This window comes from Protopterus annectens, chromosome 9.part0, assembly GCF_019279795.1.
Source record: "Protopterus annectens isolate FY-2018-M chromosome 9.part0, PAN1.0, whole genome shotgun sequence".
Lineage (NCBI taxonomy): Eukaryota > Metazoa > Chordata > Ceratodontiformes > Protopteridae > Protopterus > Protopterus annectens.
In genome coordinates, this window is record NC_056743.1 from 687570383 (window position 1) to 687591453 (window position 21071).

The 21071-nt window shown below is 43.3% G+C and overlaps 1 protein-coding gene across 3 annotated transcripts in view; it reads right to left on the reverse strand.

Annotated features, from left to right (window-relative positions):
• The window catches only part of FLOT1 (flotillin 1), a 791904-nt gene that overhangs the window by 658759 nt on the left and 112074 nt on the right, over window positions 1-21071 (reverse strand). For 2 of the 3 annotated variants that reach the window (XM_044083296.1, XM_044083298.1), the window contains exon 2: window positions 5216-5276. In XM_044083296.1, the coding sequence (XP_043939231.1) occupies window positions 5216-5258 (43 nt within the window). In that variant the 5' untranslated portion in view covers window positions 5259-5276. The remainder of the gene's footprint in view (window positions 1-5215; window positions 5277-21071) is intronic. The other variant, XM_044083297.1, reaches the window with a different exon arrangement.

A 21071-nucleotide genomic window follows, 5' to 3' on the forward strand; every position in this document is an offset into this window, starting at 1 on the left:
AGATAAGCCAAAGGGCAGTGCAGAGAATTGGTAATGCAAAAAACCTGCCTTGAAGAGGAGGTATCTTTTGCATAATTACCTTAATGGGATATATGGGTATGCCTCTTTTAAGTCTAGAGTCACTAACCAAGTGTTCCTAACCAGCACAGGCAGTAGCTGTTGTAAAGTCAGCATTTTGAATTTTGGAATGTCCAGGTAAGTGTTCAAAATTGATAAGTCTAGTATTGGATGCCAGGCATTGTCTTTTCTGGGTACCAGGAACAGTCTTAAATAAAAACCTTGTCCTTTTTCCTGTTCTGGTACTGGCTGAATAGCCATCTCCATGAGGGACGTAACTTGTTTTTGAGCCTCTGCCCATTGATTTTGTGGCAGATCTGGCCGTTTGGAATTGGCAAAGTAGGGAAATGAAATCTGTACCCCTGGGATACTATGTTTAATACCCACTTGTCCTGGGTAATTAACTGCCAATTTTGAGCATGAAGTGCTAATTTCTCCCCAAGGGGCTGCCAAAAGATAAGTGCTTGATGAAGGAAGAGGGAAGTCACTGAGACTGCTTACTGTAGGGTGGTGCTTTGTTTCCTCCAGATTTGGAGGTGAAGGCAACCCACTGCTTTGACTTGTAAGAACCCTGTGATTGGTATCTAGAGCCTTTTGAGTGCCTGGATTTGCCTTGAGAGGCTCTGTTGGACACAGGAAAGGACCAATTTTTAGTAGGCCAGTGCCTACTGAACTTGGGTGGTTGCACTTGTAAGAAATCTTTTACAGTTTGCATAGTAGATTTAGCTTTGCCTTCCATTTTCTTTAAAACCTCTTCTGCCTTACTACCAAACACAGTATCATGCTGCAAAGGTGCATCCAACAATTTAGCTTTAACATGATCAGGCAGATTTTGCTCCTTGAGCCAGGCATGCCTTCTAATCACAGATCCAGTAACTGCAGCCCTGCAAGAGGCCTCCAAGGAATCAATACCACATTGCAAAGTATGCTTTCCAACCTGTTCTGCTGCATGCAATAATTCCTGTAATTCTTTATTTTCCACACAATCAGAGATCAACATCATTTTCTGTTTCAATAAGCCCATAACATGCTGTTGATATTTAAGCATATGAAACTGGCAGTTTAAGGCCCTAATTGCCAAGGTTGCAGACGTATGAACCTTCTTTCCCCACCTATCCAGCACCCTGGAATCTCTATCAGAGGGGGTAGGATTTTTGGCTGTAGAGGCCTTTACACCTTTGGGAGCCTTGGATAGTCTCAGGATCAGCAGCAGGATTTTTGAATAGAAATTTGTGGGAGTCAGGAACCCTGTAATGTCTGTCTGGTTTACTAGGAGCCAGAGGTAGGGAATCAGGAGCCATGCTTGATTCCGAGAACACATCAACAATGACTAATACAGGAGGTATAGACAAAGGCCTATGCTGAGGAAGAAGGAGGAAATCCCTAAGCCTCTTTTTTGATTCAAAAAAATCCTGACTCTCCCAATGAAAATGTTCCCTTAAAGTATGCAAGGTTTCACCAAAAGAATAATCCTCAGGAGATGCAGATGGGATGGATTCTTCTGCATCTGAATCCTCATAGGGTGGAATTGAAAATTCCTGATCAGAAGAGGAATCAGAAGAAATGGAAACCTGATCTGAAGATTCATAATCAGTGTCTTGCCTAGGCCTCTTAGCGGGGGGGGGGTTGGGAACCCCTGATTAAGGTAATCAAGTCTTCAGCCATTTTGCTCATCTGTTTTTTTAGGCATAGGGCCTGAGCATGTGGCCCATGCGTCAGTTTTTTAGACTTAGAAACTGTTTTCGATCTTGTTTTTGAAGATGGCGTCGGTTTTATATAAAATGTGGAGGCCTGAAAACACCCTCAGAAGCCGGTGTCTGCTCAGCGGCTCTGGACCCATCCAAGGGAGAGACATCCGCGGGTTCAATACTCAGAATCCCGCGGCATACCGGACTGTGCATGGGTCTCGGTAGAGGCCTGCAACTCAAAAGTAGCAGGTATCAGGGGCTGCGAAAGTGCCTCACTGAGTACTGGCTTAGGAGAAGCTTCGTCGTTGGTTTTGGACCTCGACGGTCTGTCTGTCTTTTTCTTCGCATTTTTTGTGAACTCCGGTAGTCGGATTGCTAACAGATGACATTTCAGGGTAATTCAATCTGGATCCAAATATTTTGAAACAAAAATATACCAATGCTTAATAGTGCGTTGGATAGCTCTAGCACAAAACCGACAGCAAGGCACGTTATGATCTGGGCCTAGGCAAAGAATACAGTACAAATGAAAATCCTTATGAGGTATTTGCTTCCCACAAGTAAAGCAATTATTAACTTTTACGGACATCTTTAAGGAGCAAGAAAAAAAGTTTTCCCAACGGGGTATTTGGCTTTAGTTGAAGACTTTGGTTCTGAAACTCGAATGCAAAAGCTTCAGGAGTCAGCCGACCGGCACTTGCGAACTGCTTCTGCTTCGAACACTGCGCGGCAAGAAAGACTGAATAAAATGGTGTCGGCTGCATGTTTTATACCCCTGATGACCTGACATCATGGAATAGGAGACGGTAACCGATGCAGGACCCAAGACTTTGTTATTCAGGCTGACTGAGGGCAACCTGCCAGAAGATTACCCAAATGTAATAACTGCAACAGTGAAACACGAAGAACATCACACACACACACACACACACACACACACACACACACACACACACACACACACACACACACACAATGCTCTTCTGTTCACCAGATTCTGTTCAGGAAACAGTTTACTTATAAGTAACACAAGAACACACACACCTGGGAAGTAATCTTTACTTAAAAATAGCACAGAGGCACAGTTACATACATACACACACAGACACAGGTAGACAGACACAGACATACACTTGAAAACTGCTCTTCTGTTTACTGTATTCAATACAGGAAACAGTGCAATTATAACACACACACACACACACACACACACACACACACACACACACACACACACACACACAGAAGAAGTGTTCTACATACCACAGCCTTTTCTGGAGAATCAGAACAAACAAAGCAAAACTAATTTTTCAACAGATTTTTCCTGTGAAGGTCACATAATTTTTCAACAGCTGTTTTCTGTGATAGGGCTTCATGTCCACAAGACCCCAACTGTGGTTGGCCTCCTGCACCTCCTACATTCTTACCTCTGCACTTAGGGTAACAACATTTCGGGCACTCACTATAACTTGATGTACAAAAACTTACCTTAAAACCTTTGAACCTTAGCTTCAGAATTCCAACATAATGAAAATAAGAACCACAAAAGTAGCACGGAGATGTACTACAAGCTTCAAGAAGCATTAAAAAACATAAAATGTATATCCATTAAGGGCGGCAGGATGGGGAAAAATGAAGCACACCGGTGACATCTATGAAAACAACGAGTGCTATAAGCAATGAGAATATTAAACGTTTAGAGAAAGTGTGTGTTAGCCACAGAACTGTACGTTTTAAGGACAAAGGTGTTCCAAAGCTGAGACACATACAAGACGTTCTAGACAGGAACAGTAAGACAGAGGCTATTCACCCAAGCTTTAAATAAGTGGTGAGGATATTGACAAGGTGCCATACGGTCCTCCATCTACCTTAAATTTCAAAAAATACATTAAATGCAAGTGGATTACCAGAAAGCATTTATTCCAAGTCAGGGTAGACATGCATGCCTTCAGGCTCCCTGGCGCTAAGGTATTGCACACAAGTCATACAGGCACTGATTTTATTATTACAGTGACCCCTATAGTTGTTGATGGGAAGAACACATTACGAGTCAGCATTATTTGCCAATGATTTTTTTTTAAAGAATATTAGAATGGAACAGGTACTTTTATGAAGCAAAATGATGTGCTCAAAATGAGATACACTTGCAAAATATGACAGAGAACGATGCTTACAAGTTCATCTCTGAAGTGATCTAGGCTGTAAGGTAGAGATATACAACCTCCTCACTGCACATCCATCTATCATAACAACAAGAAAACAAAGCACATGATCTGCTTCTACAGTAGCCCCTGTTACAGCAAATTGGCAACCCTGTTAGGTCTGCTTCCACCAAAAAGCAGCTAATAGGTCAAAGCAGCGCTGTGCACCACTCCCAAAAGCCCCAAGTAGTGGAAAAAAAGACCAGTTTACAGCATGCAGATGGAGAAGTGACTGACATGGTTATCCTTTTCTACTCCTACAGAGATTTCAGCACCGGGGGGAGGGGAATTAAGCTATTGCAGTGTTTTTATTTTAATGTATTCATTTTATTACTCAAGTAGATGAGCTCATTATTGAGGAAGTCACCCTTCGCATCTTTGTTGTGCCACCAGCAATAAAAGAAAGAGAAAAAAACACTTGCAGTCTTGAAATTGCTCAGTACTGGTTGATGAAAAGGAAACATTTTTTCTATAGCTATGCTGCCCTCCGGTGGTAGATATGGGAAATGCAGGAATCTGACTGTACAATGTTGTGACACAAGGGACATGAAAAAGAAACAGCAGCAGACAGATTTATCTCTGTGTTTGCAGCATTAACTGGCACATTTACGGTAACTGGTACTATAAGGCTTTAAACTACTTAAAGAAACCAGAGTAAAGATGTACTACTGGGTTAACATAACACAAAAGTTGGACTTAAAGGCCATAATAATTCCTGCAGCTGTTAAGACCTGCCAGCTCAAATGGGGAAGGGTATTTTTAACACATTATACTTTATGTGAAATGAAAGAATGCTGGCACCCACCTGTAAACACTACAGTAAAAAGAAAATAGAGAGGAATACTCCATCTTGCAAACTTCTGTGTTTTCCCGTAATGGTATGTTAATGCGCAATTAATTGCACCAAAGAGAACAAGGCTTCCACTACCTAATGACTAATAGCAATTAAATGTAAAACACAAACTGGCCTATAAAAGACCACAAAATGAGAATGATGAATGGATGCACTGGTCTGGCATTAATGTTCCAGTCTGGCATCAGTCTACCTCTCAGACACTCATGCACTCTGCATGGATGGCAGGGCTCCAAACCAGCCTATGACCAAGTATTCTCTCAGAAGTTGTCACATTTCATTCAGAGCACATCTGGGATGAGGCACTAAGACTGTTTACAGCAGCTGTCTCTGTGCTTTTTTTCAACAGACCATCACAAAATATCCACATACAGGGATACAGCTTAGAATATTTCCCATGCCTGTGAATAACTTACCTGACACAACCATGGCTTCATTGGGGCCGCATGTGTAGAACATCTTGGCTGCAAGTTTCTTCTGACAAAAGACATCAAAAAGGATTGAAAAATTAGAAACTATATATGAAACTTGGTTCCTTCTACCAAAAAAAATTATTTAAACTCTACCACAGTGCAGTTTCTGATATATACAGTGACTTCGTGGTGTGTGTTTATATATACATAAATATACACAAACACACATACATACACATATCAATCACAGCATATGCGTTAAAAACACAGCTCAAAAATGCATTTTACTCAAAGACACTGGCCCACCTACTACAGCTGATGCACGTCAACAGCAACCCCAAGTTTAGCTTTAAAATCACAGGTACTGCTTAAATGTGTACAGATATGTGACGTTTACCTTGGAATACTGACAGATCAGTCTCAGTTATTAGCAAACAAAATACTTTTTTCTTGAATGTTCAACCCTGACATGAAAGCATAACCAGCATATGCATAGGACTAGTGCACATTTCAAAATACATACCAGACCCATATGTAATTCACAAATCCTGCAGAACTGTTGGCCAACAGCAGTTCTACCAATATGTACCTGATGCACCAGCCACTTATGCAAATAAGGTCAAGTGATAGCCAGCAATTCAAAAACCTTAAAACCTCAGAGTACCTAGTACCTTGTAAAACACACAAATATGGGCACCAACTACTAACAGTGCTATCATTTCTCAAATTTCTCTCTACCCATCCCAAGCTCACTACAGCTCCTGTTTTTATCTACCCATCTCATGCTTCCTACAGTTTCATCATATTCCCTCCTTGTACTTCACCTCAATATCGCCTTAACTATCACTGTTTAGAACAAGTAACACTAGCACATCAACAATCGGCTATATTCTTGTTCATATACCATACTTGTATTTCATAAATATTTACTGCCAAAACCATGATATTGATCTACTGATCAGTCATTCTCTATGGTGGCACAAGCAAGTTCATGCTACTGCATTTGCTAGCTTTTTTTCCCCATTTTATACTACTCTCTCAATTTTTATTGTTTATGTATAAATTATTTACTATTTATATTTACCAAAATTATGTTTTCTTGACTGTTATTGATTTCTTGTATTGTTTGTAATGTGTTTTTGTAAAGGAGCTTTCCTCCCCGACCTTCCCCTGAAAAAGGGCCACTGGCCCAGTTGGACACCCCCAGTAAACAAATGTAATAAATAAATAATTGGTCTGTGGTGAATGCCCACTACTGTCTCATTGAGAATTAAGTCAAAAACAGTACATTTCACCATTATGGGTGGATACAGAAAATGTGGAGAGCCCAAAAAAGGTTTAGTCACTTGTGACCATGAATAAAGTTAAACCTCCCAACATAGACTAGAAAAGTACAGCTGTGTACACTTGCCATAAATGTAGATGTTAGAGTGTATTCACTGTTGCAGTCATTACATTAGGGTAATCTGCTGGCAGGTTGGCCTCAGTCGGCCTGATTAAAGTCTTGGGTCCTGCGTCGGTTGCTGTCCCTTCTTCCATGAAGTCAGGTTCTCAGGGGTATAAAACATGCAGCAGACGCCATTACATCAGTTTTTCTTACCCCAGATGTCAGGTGCCCCCCAAATGGGGAGCAAAATATATATATATATGTGTGTATATATATATATATATATATATATATATATATATATATATATATATATATATATATATATATATATTAAAACAAAAAATATACCTCCAAACAAAAGCAAATACACCAAAAAGGCTTTTAAGCACAGTAAAAGAAAGGAGAGGTATAGTAAGAGGAAAAACAGGGGGCGGGAGGGTGGGTAACCAGGACTGCAACAGTGAATACACTCGAACATCTACATTTATGGCAAGTGTACACAACTGTACTATGTTCTTCGTGTTTCACTGTTGCAGTCATTACATTTGGGTAGAATCCCAAAGCTATGCTTGGAAGGATGGATTTATACAGCTTTAGGAGCAGCTATAAGGCCCTGCAGGACAGCAGTGGCAAAGCCAGTTCTGGATTTAGAGAAGAGAGGTAAATGGTAATGTTTGGTGAACGTATGAACTGAGCTCCAGGTAGCAGCTTCTAGAATGTCTCTGGTAGGAACCCCTCAGAGAAAAGCTGCAGAAGCAGATGCAGCCCTGGTGGAATGGGATCTGATCCTCTTGGTGACAGGTTTGCCATGGTGCATATAGCAGAAACGAATACAATGGCTTATCCATTTGGAAATGGTCTGCTTTGAAATAGCCTTTTCCTCTGCCCCGCAGCAAATGCCACCAATAGTTGTTCAGATTTTCTTAGAGATTTTGTCCTGCTTAAGTAGAATCTAAGTTGTCTGTGTACATCCAATGAATGCAGAATCCACTCAACCTTGTTCTGTGGATTGGGAAAGAAAGTTGGCAGATGAATGGTCTGATTAACAGCCACACTGGATACCACCCTAGGCATGAAAGATGGATTGGTCCTGAGAGCCACCCTGTCCGGATGAAAGATAATGAAAGGCTCCACTGCCATAAGAGCCTGTAATTCTGAAATCCTTCTAGCCGAAGTGACTGCTAAAAGGAAAGCTGTTTTCTAGGAGAGAAATTTTAGGTCTGCTGTAGCAGCTGGCTCAAAAGGAGGGAGAGTGAGCTTTTCCAAAATGAAATTGAGGTCCCATGCAGGAGTTGGCGCTCTCCTGCGAGGTCTTACATTTTTGGCCCCTCTGAGATACTGCTTTAGCAGAGGATGAGAGAAGAGGCGAGTTTCTGTGTTGTAATGAGCTGAAATGACTGAGGCATGGATTTTTATGGAAGAGAAAGATAGGCCCTTGTGAAGCATCGAAGTTAAATATTGCAGAATCTGAGGAATATTGGGCATTGCTGTACTTATTCCTTGTGATTGGTTCTAGGCACAAAATCTTTTCCATTTGTCAGCATAAGATTTTCTAGGCCTTATAGCCTCCAAAATGACATTCATCACAGGTTTGCTGAGGGATGACGAAGGGTGAAATTAGTTGATTAGCCATGCTGCAAGATTCAAAGTTTGGAGCAGAGTGTGCAGAATTTGGTAGTTCTGTTGAGACAGTAGGTAAGGTATCGGAGGCAGGTGCCACGGAGGAAGGAGTGACACATTGCGCAGGAGTGGGTACCAGTGTTGGCGAGGCCAGTCTGGAGCAATCAGAATAATTTTTGGTTTGTCCTGTCTGACTTTCAGTAGAACTTTGGAGAGCAGAGGCAGAGGGGGAAAAGCATAGACTGATAGGTTTTTCCAGCTGAATGATAGAGTATCCACTTTCCAAGCTTTTTGAGCAGCTCTCGAAGGGACTGGAAAGGACCAGTAGGCCAGTGCCTACGAAATCTTGGAGGTTGCACTTGTAAGAAATCTTTCACAGTTTGCTCAGATTTAGCTTTATCTTCCATCTTTTTTAACACTTCTTCAGCCTTATTACCAAAGAGACAGTCCTGTTGTAAAAGGAGCATCCAACAATTTTGCTTTAACATGGTCAGGCAGAGTTTGCTCTTTGAGCCAAGCATGCCTTCTTAGCACAGATCCAGTTACAGCAGCCCTGCAAGAGGCCTCCAAGGAATCAAAACCACATTGCAAAGTATGTTTTCCAACTTGTTCAGCTAAATGTAATAAATCCTGCAAATCTTTATTTTCCACACAGTCAAAGATTAACATCATTTTCTGTTTAAGTAGTCCCATGATATGCTGCGGGCCTGTGGAAAATATGGCCCAGACCGCAGAATCCTTTATAAACGCATTCTATGAACACCCTCAAAAATGCATGGATCATGCAATCCCAAATAAAACCAAGACCCAATCCTCCAAAGGCAGACGTCCTGTCTGGTGGACCCCAGACATAAACAAACTATGCAATAGAAGGAGGAAGCTACTACATGATAGAGCAAAATCCCAAAAAGGGAAGGCATCTCTGATCAGTATTAGCAAAAAACTACGGGCACTCATAAAATCGTCGAAGGCCAGCTTCGAGAGAAAAATTGCACAGGACACTAAGGATAATCACAAGGCTTTCTTTAGTTATGTTAGGAACCTGGGTGGGAATTCCCAGACATGCACAGAATTAGTCCAAAATGACAAAAAATACACTGAACCCACAGACATTGCCAACATCCTAGCTGACAGGTTCAGCGCAACCCCCCCCTCCCCACCAAAAGGGCAAATATTTATCCCAGCAGAGTGCTTCCCCCCCTGACATCTCAGATGCTCAGGTAAGAGCTGCCCTCTCCAAAGCAAAAAACACAGCATCAATGGGACCAGACAGTGTCCCGGGCTGTGTCCTACATGAACTCCAAGAACAGCTAAACCCAAACATAAAACTACTGTTCAATCTTAGCCTTACTACAGGATATATACCCAAAGAGTGGCGTACAGCAACAGTGGTCCCTCTCCACAAAGTGGTGCCTCAAAGGATCCTGGAAACTATCGCCCCATAAGCCTGACTAGCTTAGTCAGCAAAGCTATGGAAAGGATCATCATGGACCTCATAAATAAAGATATTGGGGACCTACAGACACTGGATCCTACCCAGTTCGGCTTTGTTAAGGGCAGGTCCTGCCTCTTAAACCTGGTTGATTTCTTTGAAACAGTCACCAAGGCCATTGACGAGGGGAAGGTGGTCCACACAGCCTACCTGGACCTCGCAAAAGCCTTCGATACAATACCCCACTCGGGCATTATAGATAAGCTCACCAGCTTAAATATAAACCCCTATGTCACTAGATGGGTTGCAAACTGGCTCAAGGACAGAACCCACATGGTTAGAATTGCTGGAGCCATGTCAGACTCCAAACCAGTTACAAGTGGCGTCCCACAAGGCTCAGTCCTGGGACCTCTCTTGTTCGGTATATATTTCTCGGAGGTACAGGCCAACACGGAAGGACTGTGGCCGACTAAGTTCGCAGATGACTGCAAACTGGGCGCCATAATTGACTCTCCAACCGACACAAGCATCCTCCAAAAGGGCCTCAAAGAAACAGACAACTGGTGCCAGAGCCATGGCCTCAAGCTAAACGCCAAAAAGTGTATAGTCATCCCCTTTGGCAAAAACAAAGTGCCCACAAATTACCACATAGGTGGTAATCCATTAAGTACAGAAGAAGTAATTAGGGACCTGGGGACCCAAGTTGATAGCAATCTCTCATTTGCCAACCACGTGGCCAAAGTGGTTAGAAAAACATTTTATATAGCCCACCTAATCATGAAGGGATTCACATCTAGATCAGGGGAGGTCATCGTGCCTCTTTACTCATCCCTCATCAGGCCCATAATTGAGTACAATGCCCCTTTTGGGATGTACCTTACCAGACACCTGCAGAAACTGGAAAGACCCCAAAAGTACCTCACCAAGAGGATCATAGGGCTCAAACAGATGCCATATGCTGCCTGGTTAAAGAAACTCCAGCTCTACTCAGTGGCATACCACCTGCTCAGAGGTGATCTGTGCTTGACGTATAAAGCCATGTCCAACCCGGAATTAATGGACATGCTGCACCTCAGAAAATCCAAATCCCACCGATCTACGCGCTCGAGAGACTTGAACCTGAGCACTGAAATAAATAGGACATGCTGGAGGGACAGATTCATAACCCAGAGGCTCCCTTCACTCTGGAATAATATCCCAGTCCAGGTTAGGCAGAGTCCCTCATTGACTCTCTTCAAGAGGAATCTTGATGAGTGGATGGGAGATCGTAGGTTTACCCCGGGTATCAGTTCTGTGTCACTGTTAGACAGAGGCACAGTATACTAACCTCGAAAAAGGGCATAGCAAAATTAATTTAAAATGGGTGGCGAAAGCCAAACACACTCTGGCTAGGCTTATAGCCTAGTATGAACCTATGAACCTATAAGAAGAAAAACCCTAAGTCTCTTTTTAGATTCAGAGAAATCCTGACTTTCCCAGTGGAAATGTTCCCTTAAGGTATGTAAAGTTTCTCCAAAAGAGAAATCCTCAGGGGGAGAAGCAGAAGGAATGGAATCTTCTGCGTCACAGTCCTCATAAGTAGGTATAGATAAATCCTGTTCAGTAAAAGAATCAGAAGAAATAGAATCCTGACAAGAAGATTCATAATCAATGTCTTCCCTAGGCCTCTTAGGAAGAGGAGGGGGTGATCAAGGTAATTAAATCTTCAGCCAATTTGATCATTTGCTTTTTAGGCATAGGGGCCTGCACACGTGGCCCAAGCGTAGTTTTTTTTTTTAGACATAGAAGTAGATTGTGCCCTTAGTTTTGAAGATGGCATCAGTTTAATATACAAATCTTTAGGCCTGAAAACACCCTCAGAAGCCGGTGCCTGCACAGTGGCTCCGGACCCATCTAAGGTAGAGACATCCGCTGGTTCAACACTTAAAGCATCTCAAGGCATACCGGACTTCAAATGGGTCTCAGTAGGGGCCTGCGAATCAAAAGTAGTGGGCATCAGGGGCTGCATAAGCACCTCACTGAGTATCGGTGAACTAGCGACTGGCTTAGAAGCGTCATCAGTTTTGGGCCTCAATGGCCTGTCTCTGTCTTTTTCTTTGCGTTTTTTAGGTATTCCGGTAGTCGGGTTGCTAACCAACATCATTTCTGGATAGTTAAATCGTGAGCCAAAATATTTAGAAGCAAAAATGTACCGACGTTTAATAGTGCGTTGATTAAATCTAGCACAAAACCAACAGCAAGGTACGTTATGATCAGGGCCTAGGCAAGGAATACAGTACAAATGAAAATCCTTATGAGGTATTTGCTTCCCACAAGTAATACAATTATTAACTTTTACTGACATCGGTAAGGAGCAAGAAAAAGTTTCCCCAATGGGGTACTTAGCTTTTAGTTGACTTCGGTTCTGAAACTTGAATACAAAAATTTCAGGAGACGGCCGACCGGCACTTGCAAACTGCTTCTGCTTCGGGCACTGCACGGCAAGAAAGACTGATGTAATGGTGTCGGCTGCATGTTTTATACCCCTAACGACATGGAAGAAGGGACAGCAACCGACGCAGGACCCAAGACTTTGTTAATCAGGCCGACTGAGGGCAACCTGCCAGCAGATTACCTTAATGTAATGACTGCAACAGTGAAACATGAAGAACATCAGCCTTTTTCAATACAGCCCCAGAATATCTTGAGCCATTGGGTTCTTGAAGATTTTTTAAATTTATTAAATGATATGTAGCAAGTGATTCAGCAATTCATTATCCCCTCACTGAGCAACAATTGAAGAGCTTGCTTGCATAGTGGTGTGTCACAGCACTGAAAACACATTACTTTCAAGCCTGATGATGGCAAAGCTAAAAACATTTTTTTTTCTCAAATGTATTATGCAGCTTCATTACAAAAGGCATAAGCACAAAATACAGCAATAAGGCCAGTTCCACCAAGGCTGTTCCAGAGTTAGGGTTTAGTAAAGTTAATTAATCCTTCATGAGTTGGTGCGGACATAAATTCATGATGACTGAAGATATTTTGCAAGCTTACACTGATGCACAGTTTGTTACTGCTATTCACGATTTACTTATTAATTTAACTATTTAAAACAAATGGGTGTCCTGGGGTCCAAGGACCATATTCTTTAGTCATGAGCAAAAGCAACTGCATTAGGAAAACCATACACAGAAAAAAGAAGTTATGTACTTACCATAATGTTCCATCTGTGTTGTCCATCTTCATTTATCCTTGACATACAGGTTTGGTTCTGAAATTGGAACCGACTTGGCTGTTACGACAGCTAGTGCCAGCCAAAACCTCTCGAGCTTCACCTCTACCCACAATACCTCTCTCCCAATTACCTCGGATCGAGTTTGCAGAGAAAGTACAATTAATGGATAAGGAAGCCTGAAGGGAAACCATATCCGCCATGCTTTAAAGGTCATAGGAGGTTACTACACTATTGGCCCTGAGTCTAGCCAAGAGTTTAGCTCATGTTTAGACAAATCAGTACCCGATGCTCCTCTCCAGCAGGTACATGGGTGGAATCCCAGAGGTATATTTTCTGTTTCCCATCCAGTTATCCAGGTTGTGCTTAAAAAGGGGTAAAGAGGTACTCTGCTTGATGTGGAGAGGGAGTCTATTCCATAGATGGGGGAATCTCTGGGACACAAATCTGTCCTGCCAACAAGTCTTGTTGATGTCACAGACCAGATTGAGGCCATGCATGCAGGTTACTCGAGTGGAGCTCGACTTGCAGATATGCAGCAGTCCCATCAAAGTGGGGTCCGTGATTGCCTTTTATGCCAGACAGAGGTCACCTCTGAGGAGTCTGTATGAAACTGAGTAGACGGATAGGGCTTTTAGCCCATCTGTGTATGGTAGATGTTTGAGGCCCTGGATTCTCCTGGTGAGGAACCTCGGTGGCCTCTCCAGCTGCTGCATATGCTTTGTGAGGTACATGCCGAAAGGGGCATTGTACTCAATAATGGGCCTTATAAGGGAAGAATACAAGGATGTTACGACCTCCTTGTCCCTGGATGAGATGAGATATCCTTACTTATGAGGTAGGCCATGTAGAAGGCTTTCCGTACAACGGAAGTAACATGGTGGTCAAACAGTCAGGTTGCTATCAACATGGGTGCCCAAATCCCTCATGACTGACTGAGTGCTTAGGACGTTATTAATATGATAATTTGTGGGGATGTCACTCTCCCCAAAGGGGATGATGATGCATTTTTTGGTATTTAGCTTGAGGCCATGTTTCTGGCACTAGTCATTTGTCTTGAGTGAGACCCTCTTGGAGGATGTCCACATCACTAGGGAAATTGATGACAACACCCAGCTTGCAGTCATCTGCAAACCTGGTCAGCCATAGCCCATTGTTTTTGGCCTGCACCTCAGAAAAGTATATCCCAAATAAGAGGCCCCAAGACCAAACCCTGGGGTACGTTGCTTGTTATGGGTCTACTGCTTGAGGTGGCTTCCCTTATTTGGACTATGTGGGTTCTATCAATGAGTCGCTTTGCTACCAATCTGGTAACATATGGACTGATGCCTAGTTGAGATGTTTATTATACCAGAGTGGGGAATGGCATCAAAGGCTTTGGCCAGGTGAAGGTAGACGGTGTGTACAGTGTCTTCCCCTCATCCATGGCTTTTGTGACTGTCTCAAAGAAATCGACCAAATTTAGCAGAGATGACCTCCCCTTGAAGCCAAACTGTGTGGGATCAAGTGTTTGGAGGTTGCCAATGTCCTTGTTAATGAGGTCCATGAAAAGCCATTCCATGGCCATGCAGATCAGGCTAGTTAGGCTGATGGGTCTATAATTTCCCAGATGGGTGGACGCTCCACCTTTGTGTAAAGGGATGACAGTAGCCGTCCTCCACTTGGGTGGGACGAAGATGTACTCAGGCTTTGGTTGAATAGGGTGCCTAATGGTGCTGCAAGTTCCTGCCGGAGTTCATGTAGGATGTAGCCTGGGATGTTATTGGGTTCCATGGTGGCTGTATTTTTTGCCTTTGAGACAGCAGTGATGACCTGTTCCCTAGATACAAGGGGAAGGGGGCAGGTACTGGGGATGTCCTCTTTTACTGATGGGGAGGACAGAGGGGTAAAGTTTTTGCTGAATTTGTCAGCCAGCAAGTTTGCTGTATCAATGGCATTTGTATATGCAGTGTCCTTGACCACCAGTTCTGAACAGATCTAGGTGCTTCCTTTGAGGTTGCGACATATGTGAAGAAGGCCTTATAACTGTCTCTAGTAGATGTGGCCAATTTGGACTTGGTTCGCTTTGGAGGATTTCACTAGTGCTTTTATTTGCTTGTTCAGGCTAAGGAGACATTGCTTCCAGTTGGGGACCTGCTCTTTCTTGGTCTTGGACAGCAATTTTGTTTCCTCTTGCTATAGAGTTTATTTATTGCAGATGATTACCAGTTTACCTACCCTTGCAGGGGATGATGTAGTCCTGTCTGGTATTAATGATTCCATGCATCTATATAAATGCTCGCATAGTGCTTTGGTGTAATTTTGGATATTGGTGCCAGCTCCTACAGAGGGGGAGGGGGCTTTGAAGATGTTTATACCATCCCTCAGAAGGCTGTAATCAGCTTTGGAGACGTCACAATAACTTGAAGGTATATAATCCTTTCCACCAAAAAAATCTTCAAAAGCCGGGGAATAGAGGGAGGGGAGTCGAGGATAAATGAAGATGGACAACACAGATGGAACATTACTGTAAGTACATAAGTTCTTCATCTGATGTTGTCAATCTTCATTTTATCCTGGACATATGGGACAGAGTCCCCAGCTACTGTACACCTTGGGAGGACTCGCATTAGGATATTCCTGAGCACCACTAAACCAAAGGATGCTCTTCCCCACGAGACCAAGCCCAATTTGTAATGAGTAATAAAGGTATGGGGAGAAGCCCAAGTAGCTGCTGCCCATATATCATCCACTGAAGCTCTGGACTGGAAAACTGCTGAAGTGGCTACAGATCTTGTAGAATGTACCTTCACAAGCCTAGGCAAAACCGAGTGGAGGGACAGAGCTTTTAGACTATCTGTGTAGGGTAGATGTTTGAGGCCCTGGATTCTCCTGATGAGGAACCCCTGTGGTCTCTCCAGCTGCTGTAGGTGCTTTGTGAGGTACATGCCAAAAGGGGCATTGTACACAGTAATGGGTCTTAAAAGGGAAGACTACAGGGATGTTATGATCTTGTCACCTGGATGAGATGCCCTTCCTAATGAAGTGGGCCATGTAGACAGCCTTCCGTACAGTGGAGGCTATATGGTGGTCAAAAGTCAGGTTGCTATCAACCATGGTTGCCCAATTCCCTCACAAATGAGTGCATGCTTAAGACCCTGTTAACAATGTGATAATTTGTGGGGACATCACTCTCCCCAAGGGGGATGATGATACTTTTTTTGCCATTCAGTTTGAGGCCATGTTTCTGGCACCAGTAGTTTGGGTGAGACCCTCTTGGAGGATATCAACATCACTAGGGGAACTGATGACAGCACCCAGCTTGCAGTCATCTGCAAACTTGGTCAGCCATAGCCCATTGGTTTTGGCCTGCACCTCGAGAAAGTCCATCCCAAACAGAGGCCATAAGACTGATCCCTGAGGCATGCCACTCTTTACAGATCTACTACTTCAGGTGGCTTACCCTATTCTGACTAGGTAGGTTCCATCAGTGAGCCAGTTTGCTACCCATGTAGTAACATATGGATTGATGCCTAGTCGAGAGAGTTTATTACACATAAAAGTGAGGAATACTATTAAAAGCTTTGGCAACGTTCAAGGTAGGCATTGTGCACCATCTTCCCTTCGTCCATGGCTTTGGTGACAGTCTCAAAGAAACCAACCAAGTTTAACAGGCATGACCTCTCCTTGACGAAACCAAATTGTGTGGGATCGAGTATTTGGAGGTTGCCTATGTCCTTGTTAATGAGGTCCATGATAATCCATTCCATGGCCTTGCAGATCAGGCTAGTTAAGTTGATGGGTCTATAATTTCCTGGATGGGTGGATGCTCCACCTTTGTACAAAGGGATAACAGTAACAGTGGCTGTCCTCCACTCGGCTGGGACCAAGCCGGTACTCAGTCTTTGGTAGAATAGGGGGCCTAATGGTGCTGCATGTACCTGCCTGAGTTCATGCAGGATTCAGCCTGGGATGCTATCAGGTCCCAGGGAGGCTGTACTTTTTGCCTTTGAGAGGGCAGTAACGACTTGCTCCCTAGAGATAAGGGGAGGAGGGAAGGTGCTGGGGAGGTCTTGATTTACTGATGGGGGGGACAGAGGGGTGAAGTTTTCACTGAACCTGTTTGCCAGCAGGTTGGCTATATCTACGGCGTTTGTGAATGTGGTGTCCTTCACCACCAGTTCTGAGCAGATTTAAGTGCTTCCTTTGAGATTGCGGACATATGTGAAGAAGGCCTTATGATTGTTTTTAGTAGATGTGGCCAGTCTGAACTCTAAAGTTTGCTTTGGAGGATTTCACTAGTGCTCTAATTTGCTTGTTCACGTTATGGAAAGACTGCTTCCAATTAAGCACCTGCTCCTTCTTGGTCCTGGACAGCAATTTTTTCCTGTCATAGAGTTTATTTACTGCAGGTACCACCAGACAGGTTTACCCTTCCTTGAGGAGGAGGATTTTGTCCTGTCGCGTATTCCCAATTCCATGCAGCTATTTGGACATCTGTGCCAGTTCCTATGAAGGGTGAGGGGGCTGTGAAGTGGTTTATACCTTCCCTCAGAATGCTGTAATCAGCTTCGGAGAAGTTTTTTTTTGCTTAACCTAAGCTGTGGCGGGGTCCAGGTAGATGGTGACTTCGAAAGTGACCTCTTTGTGGTCGGATCTTACCAGGGAGGATGACACTGCAGGGATGCTGCAGTGGTTACTCATGTTGGTTAATACCATGTCCAAGATATTATCACCTCTTGTGGGGGAGTTGACCAGCTGGTTGAAGGCATTTGCATTGACGAAATCAAGGAATCTCTGGAAATTTTTTGGCATGAGTAGTTCTTTCAGTCTATGGTTGCATAGTTAAAGTCATCCAGGATCAGGGTAAACTTGAATCTTGATAGATTCAAAGAGGTCCAGATAGGTGGAGTGGGCATTGTGAGTCAAAGTTGGGGGGCCTGTAGCTACCTATGATTTGAATAAGGGTCTTGTCAATGGTTAAATGCACCTGGAGTGTCTCCTGTGCATCATACTGTTTGACTAGCCTGGAGGTGTGTATATGTCTTTAATATATATTGAAACACCACCTCATTTTGCTTTGCTTCTCACTGTTTGGGGTCTGAATGCATAATAGGACGAGTAATCTGGTATGGCTGAGGGTGCTCTCTGCAGCTCTGAACCAGGTTTCTGTGACTGCACAAACGTCAGCATCTTTCAGGGTTAAGAATGCTTGTAATAAGTGCAATTCCATGTTTAGACTCCTAGCATTTAGCAGCATGACCTTTAATTTGTGTTTTAATAAAATTGTCATGTTGGTAGTTTTGACCTCATGGCATTGCCTAAAAAAAAGGCACTAAGGGAGAGGCAAGAGCCTTTGCCAGAAGCCTGAAGGCCAAGGGAGACAGATGCAGGCCATCTCTGGAAAAGCATCGTGGTCTGTCGATCATGTCTTCCCAGGATGTCAGGTACTGGATCGCTTGGAATGACACCAAAAACTAAGCAATTGTTAAAGTCAATCACTTTCAGTTTGTATTGAGGCAACATTCTGGGTGACAGTATAATGCTGTTTTAAGGCTAGGGACATACCTGCCTGGGACACACATTCAGCGAGCTCAATGACTCTCTTCATACAGTTCAGGGAGGTACATCTTAAGTCATTCACGCCAACATGGACTACAACAGAGTCTTAACAGTACCTGTTGTTGACAGACTTGAGTGCATGTGTGATATGATGGATTCTGGCACCCGACAAACAACTAACTGCGACTTTCTCCTTATCCAGCCTTGTGGAGGGGTACATCTGTGTGTCTCACAATGGAGTCTCCTATGACTAATATGTTGGATTTATGGTTAGGACATAGTGACTGTGAGACACAGGTATGTGGACTATGTGTGGTGTGTGGTGTGGTGGGCTGTGGAGTTCACGTGTATTTTTGCCTCAAAGGTTTATTTTGTTTGGGCATGTTTTTGTTGAGGACCTCCACATATGTGGGTGTATGTTGTGTAGGTGTGGTGCTTGTGTTGACAACCTTCTCAGATATACTGGCTTGTGACGGAGAGGGTACAGACTCTAGGTTCTTAATGTAATTTCATCTCTCACAAATTGTGTTCCTAGGTGGTAGTAGTAGTGGGTTGTCCATGTACATGAGGCAGTTACTACACCATTGCAGGATGCTCATATTAACCAGACTGGCAGGAGAAACTGTAAGAAACCGTCCATCCATATTTGTCAGAATCTGAGGGAGAGAGAGGCCAGAGAGAGCTAAGGGGGTAAAGGGTGAAGGTCTAAGATGTGTACTACTAGGTGATCACAGAAGTAGTAAGGGAAATGTGTAGGTGGAATACCTTACAATGGGTTAAAAACAGTGCAAGTGCAGCGTGCAGCATGCAAACAGGCCCAAACCAGCTCAAACTCAAGGTTTAAATACCACAAAAAATAGACGAGTCTAGTAACACAGAAATCTAGCCAATCCTGCTAGCCTCTGCTCTCTTTACCAATCAATTTGTGCCAGACAAGGTCCAGGCATCCCTACTACTCTCACTAGCAGAGAAGACAGGGCCCTACCAACACAAGATGGCTGCCAGAAACAGAAGGCAAAAACAAAGAGCTCTGGATGCAGCAAACCTGTATCCATGCTATGCTACTCACTTTAACGTTTAAGTACACAGCAAAACTCACAGAAAAGCACAGATTAACCACTTACAGTCAAAAACAGAACTCACAGTATGAAAAAATACAGCTAAACCGTAATGAAATGCAATATAATGCAGTTAAACAGTAATGTATTGCAGTTAATCAGTAAATTGCTTTAAAATAGTGCAAATTTGATAAATTAGCTACAAGGCACAAATAAAACAATAGGCAAGTGCAAGTGCAATAAAATAAGTGGAGATGAATGAAAAAGCACTTAGACTGGTCTTAGAGCCTCAGGAAGTTTGTAAAACGTCCCAGAGATAATGCACCTCAGCACAGCCTGGTTCAAAACAAGTATCTACCCCTTGCATGAAAGCCTGCAGTAGCTGATGTCCAATTACTGAGCTGTAACTAGGCTTTTCAGATGCTTGCACTTATCTGTGCAACAAAAATGCATGAAAGGGGAGAGCCATTTGGAGATAGTTTGTTTGCACACACATTCTCCCTATTTCTTTTTCAAAGACAGAGAGATAATTTGCTGGTTAGTCGGGTCTATATTAAATAAGCGAACGGTTAAACAAGCGAATGCTTATTCATTGACCCTAGTTCAGTGAACGCTGAAAATGCCGAACACTTGGAACAGTGATTTTTTTCCCAGGGGAGAAAAAAATAAAATAATCGCTGTTCCACAAAAAAAAAAAAAAAAAAAAAAAAATTAACAGTATTTAATGTAGGGGGCTTTGCCCCCCATACCCCCTCTACTTAAATATACCAACTCCAAGATCGCACCACAGTGGAGGAAATGACAAACTCCCGAAACCGGCCCATTGATTTTTTTCCCCCCGAGAAAAAATTCGCTGTTCCGGGTGTTCGGCATTTTCGCCGTTCGCTGAAATTGGGTCGATGAATCAGCATTCGCTGACTCAATATAGACCCGGTTAGTCTTCCTAAAGACCTTGGTACCAATGCACACCTAGGGTGCACATAATTCCCTCCCCCTTGTTTATGGCATTAGGAAAAAAAGGTAGGAAACTGGATTCTGTGATTCAGAATCAATTCTGACACTTCCTTGCATATAAAGGAAGGATTAGTTCTGAGGCTCACCATGTCCTTACGGATAACCAAGAAGGGTTCAACACAGATAAGGATGTCTGAGATTAAGACCTAAAATACAACATATTTCCATGACAGACATTTCAGAGGCGAGGCAAGCTGCTGGCTCAAAAAGGGCTTGGGTCAGTCTTCCTAGCACACAGTAGAGGTCCTAAGGGGGAGCACACTTCTTGGGTAGCCTGATGTGCATACCTTCCCCCATGAGAAAATGCTTGACTGGAGCTAGGCTAGGCAGAGGAGTATCCAGAGGATGACAGGTGCAGGTGGTCAACAAATGAACTGCGATAGAGCTGTATCCTGATGCCTTTAACATCTCAATGAGGTACTGGAGGGCCAGGGACACCCCTGCTGTGAAGGATTCCTGGACTCTTCCCTGGTACCAAATAGCAAATCTTTTCCATTTTGGATACACATGACCTTCTAGTGGTTACTTTTCACATCCTCAGAGAAGGTGTCTGAATGGCATGCTCTGAGCCACAGTGTTTGCAAGCTGGG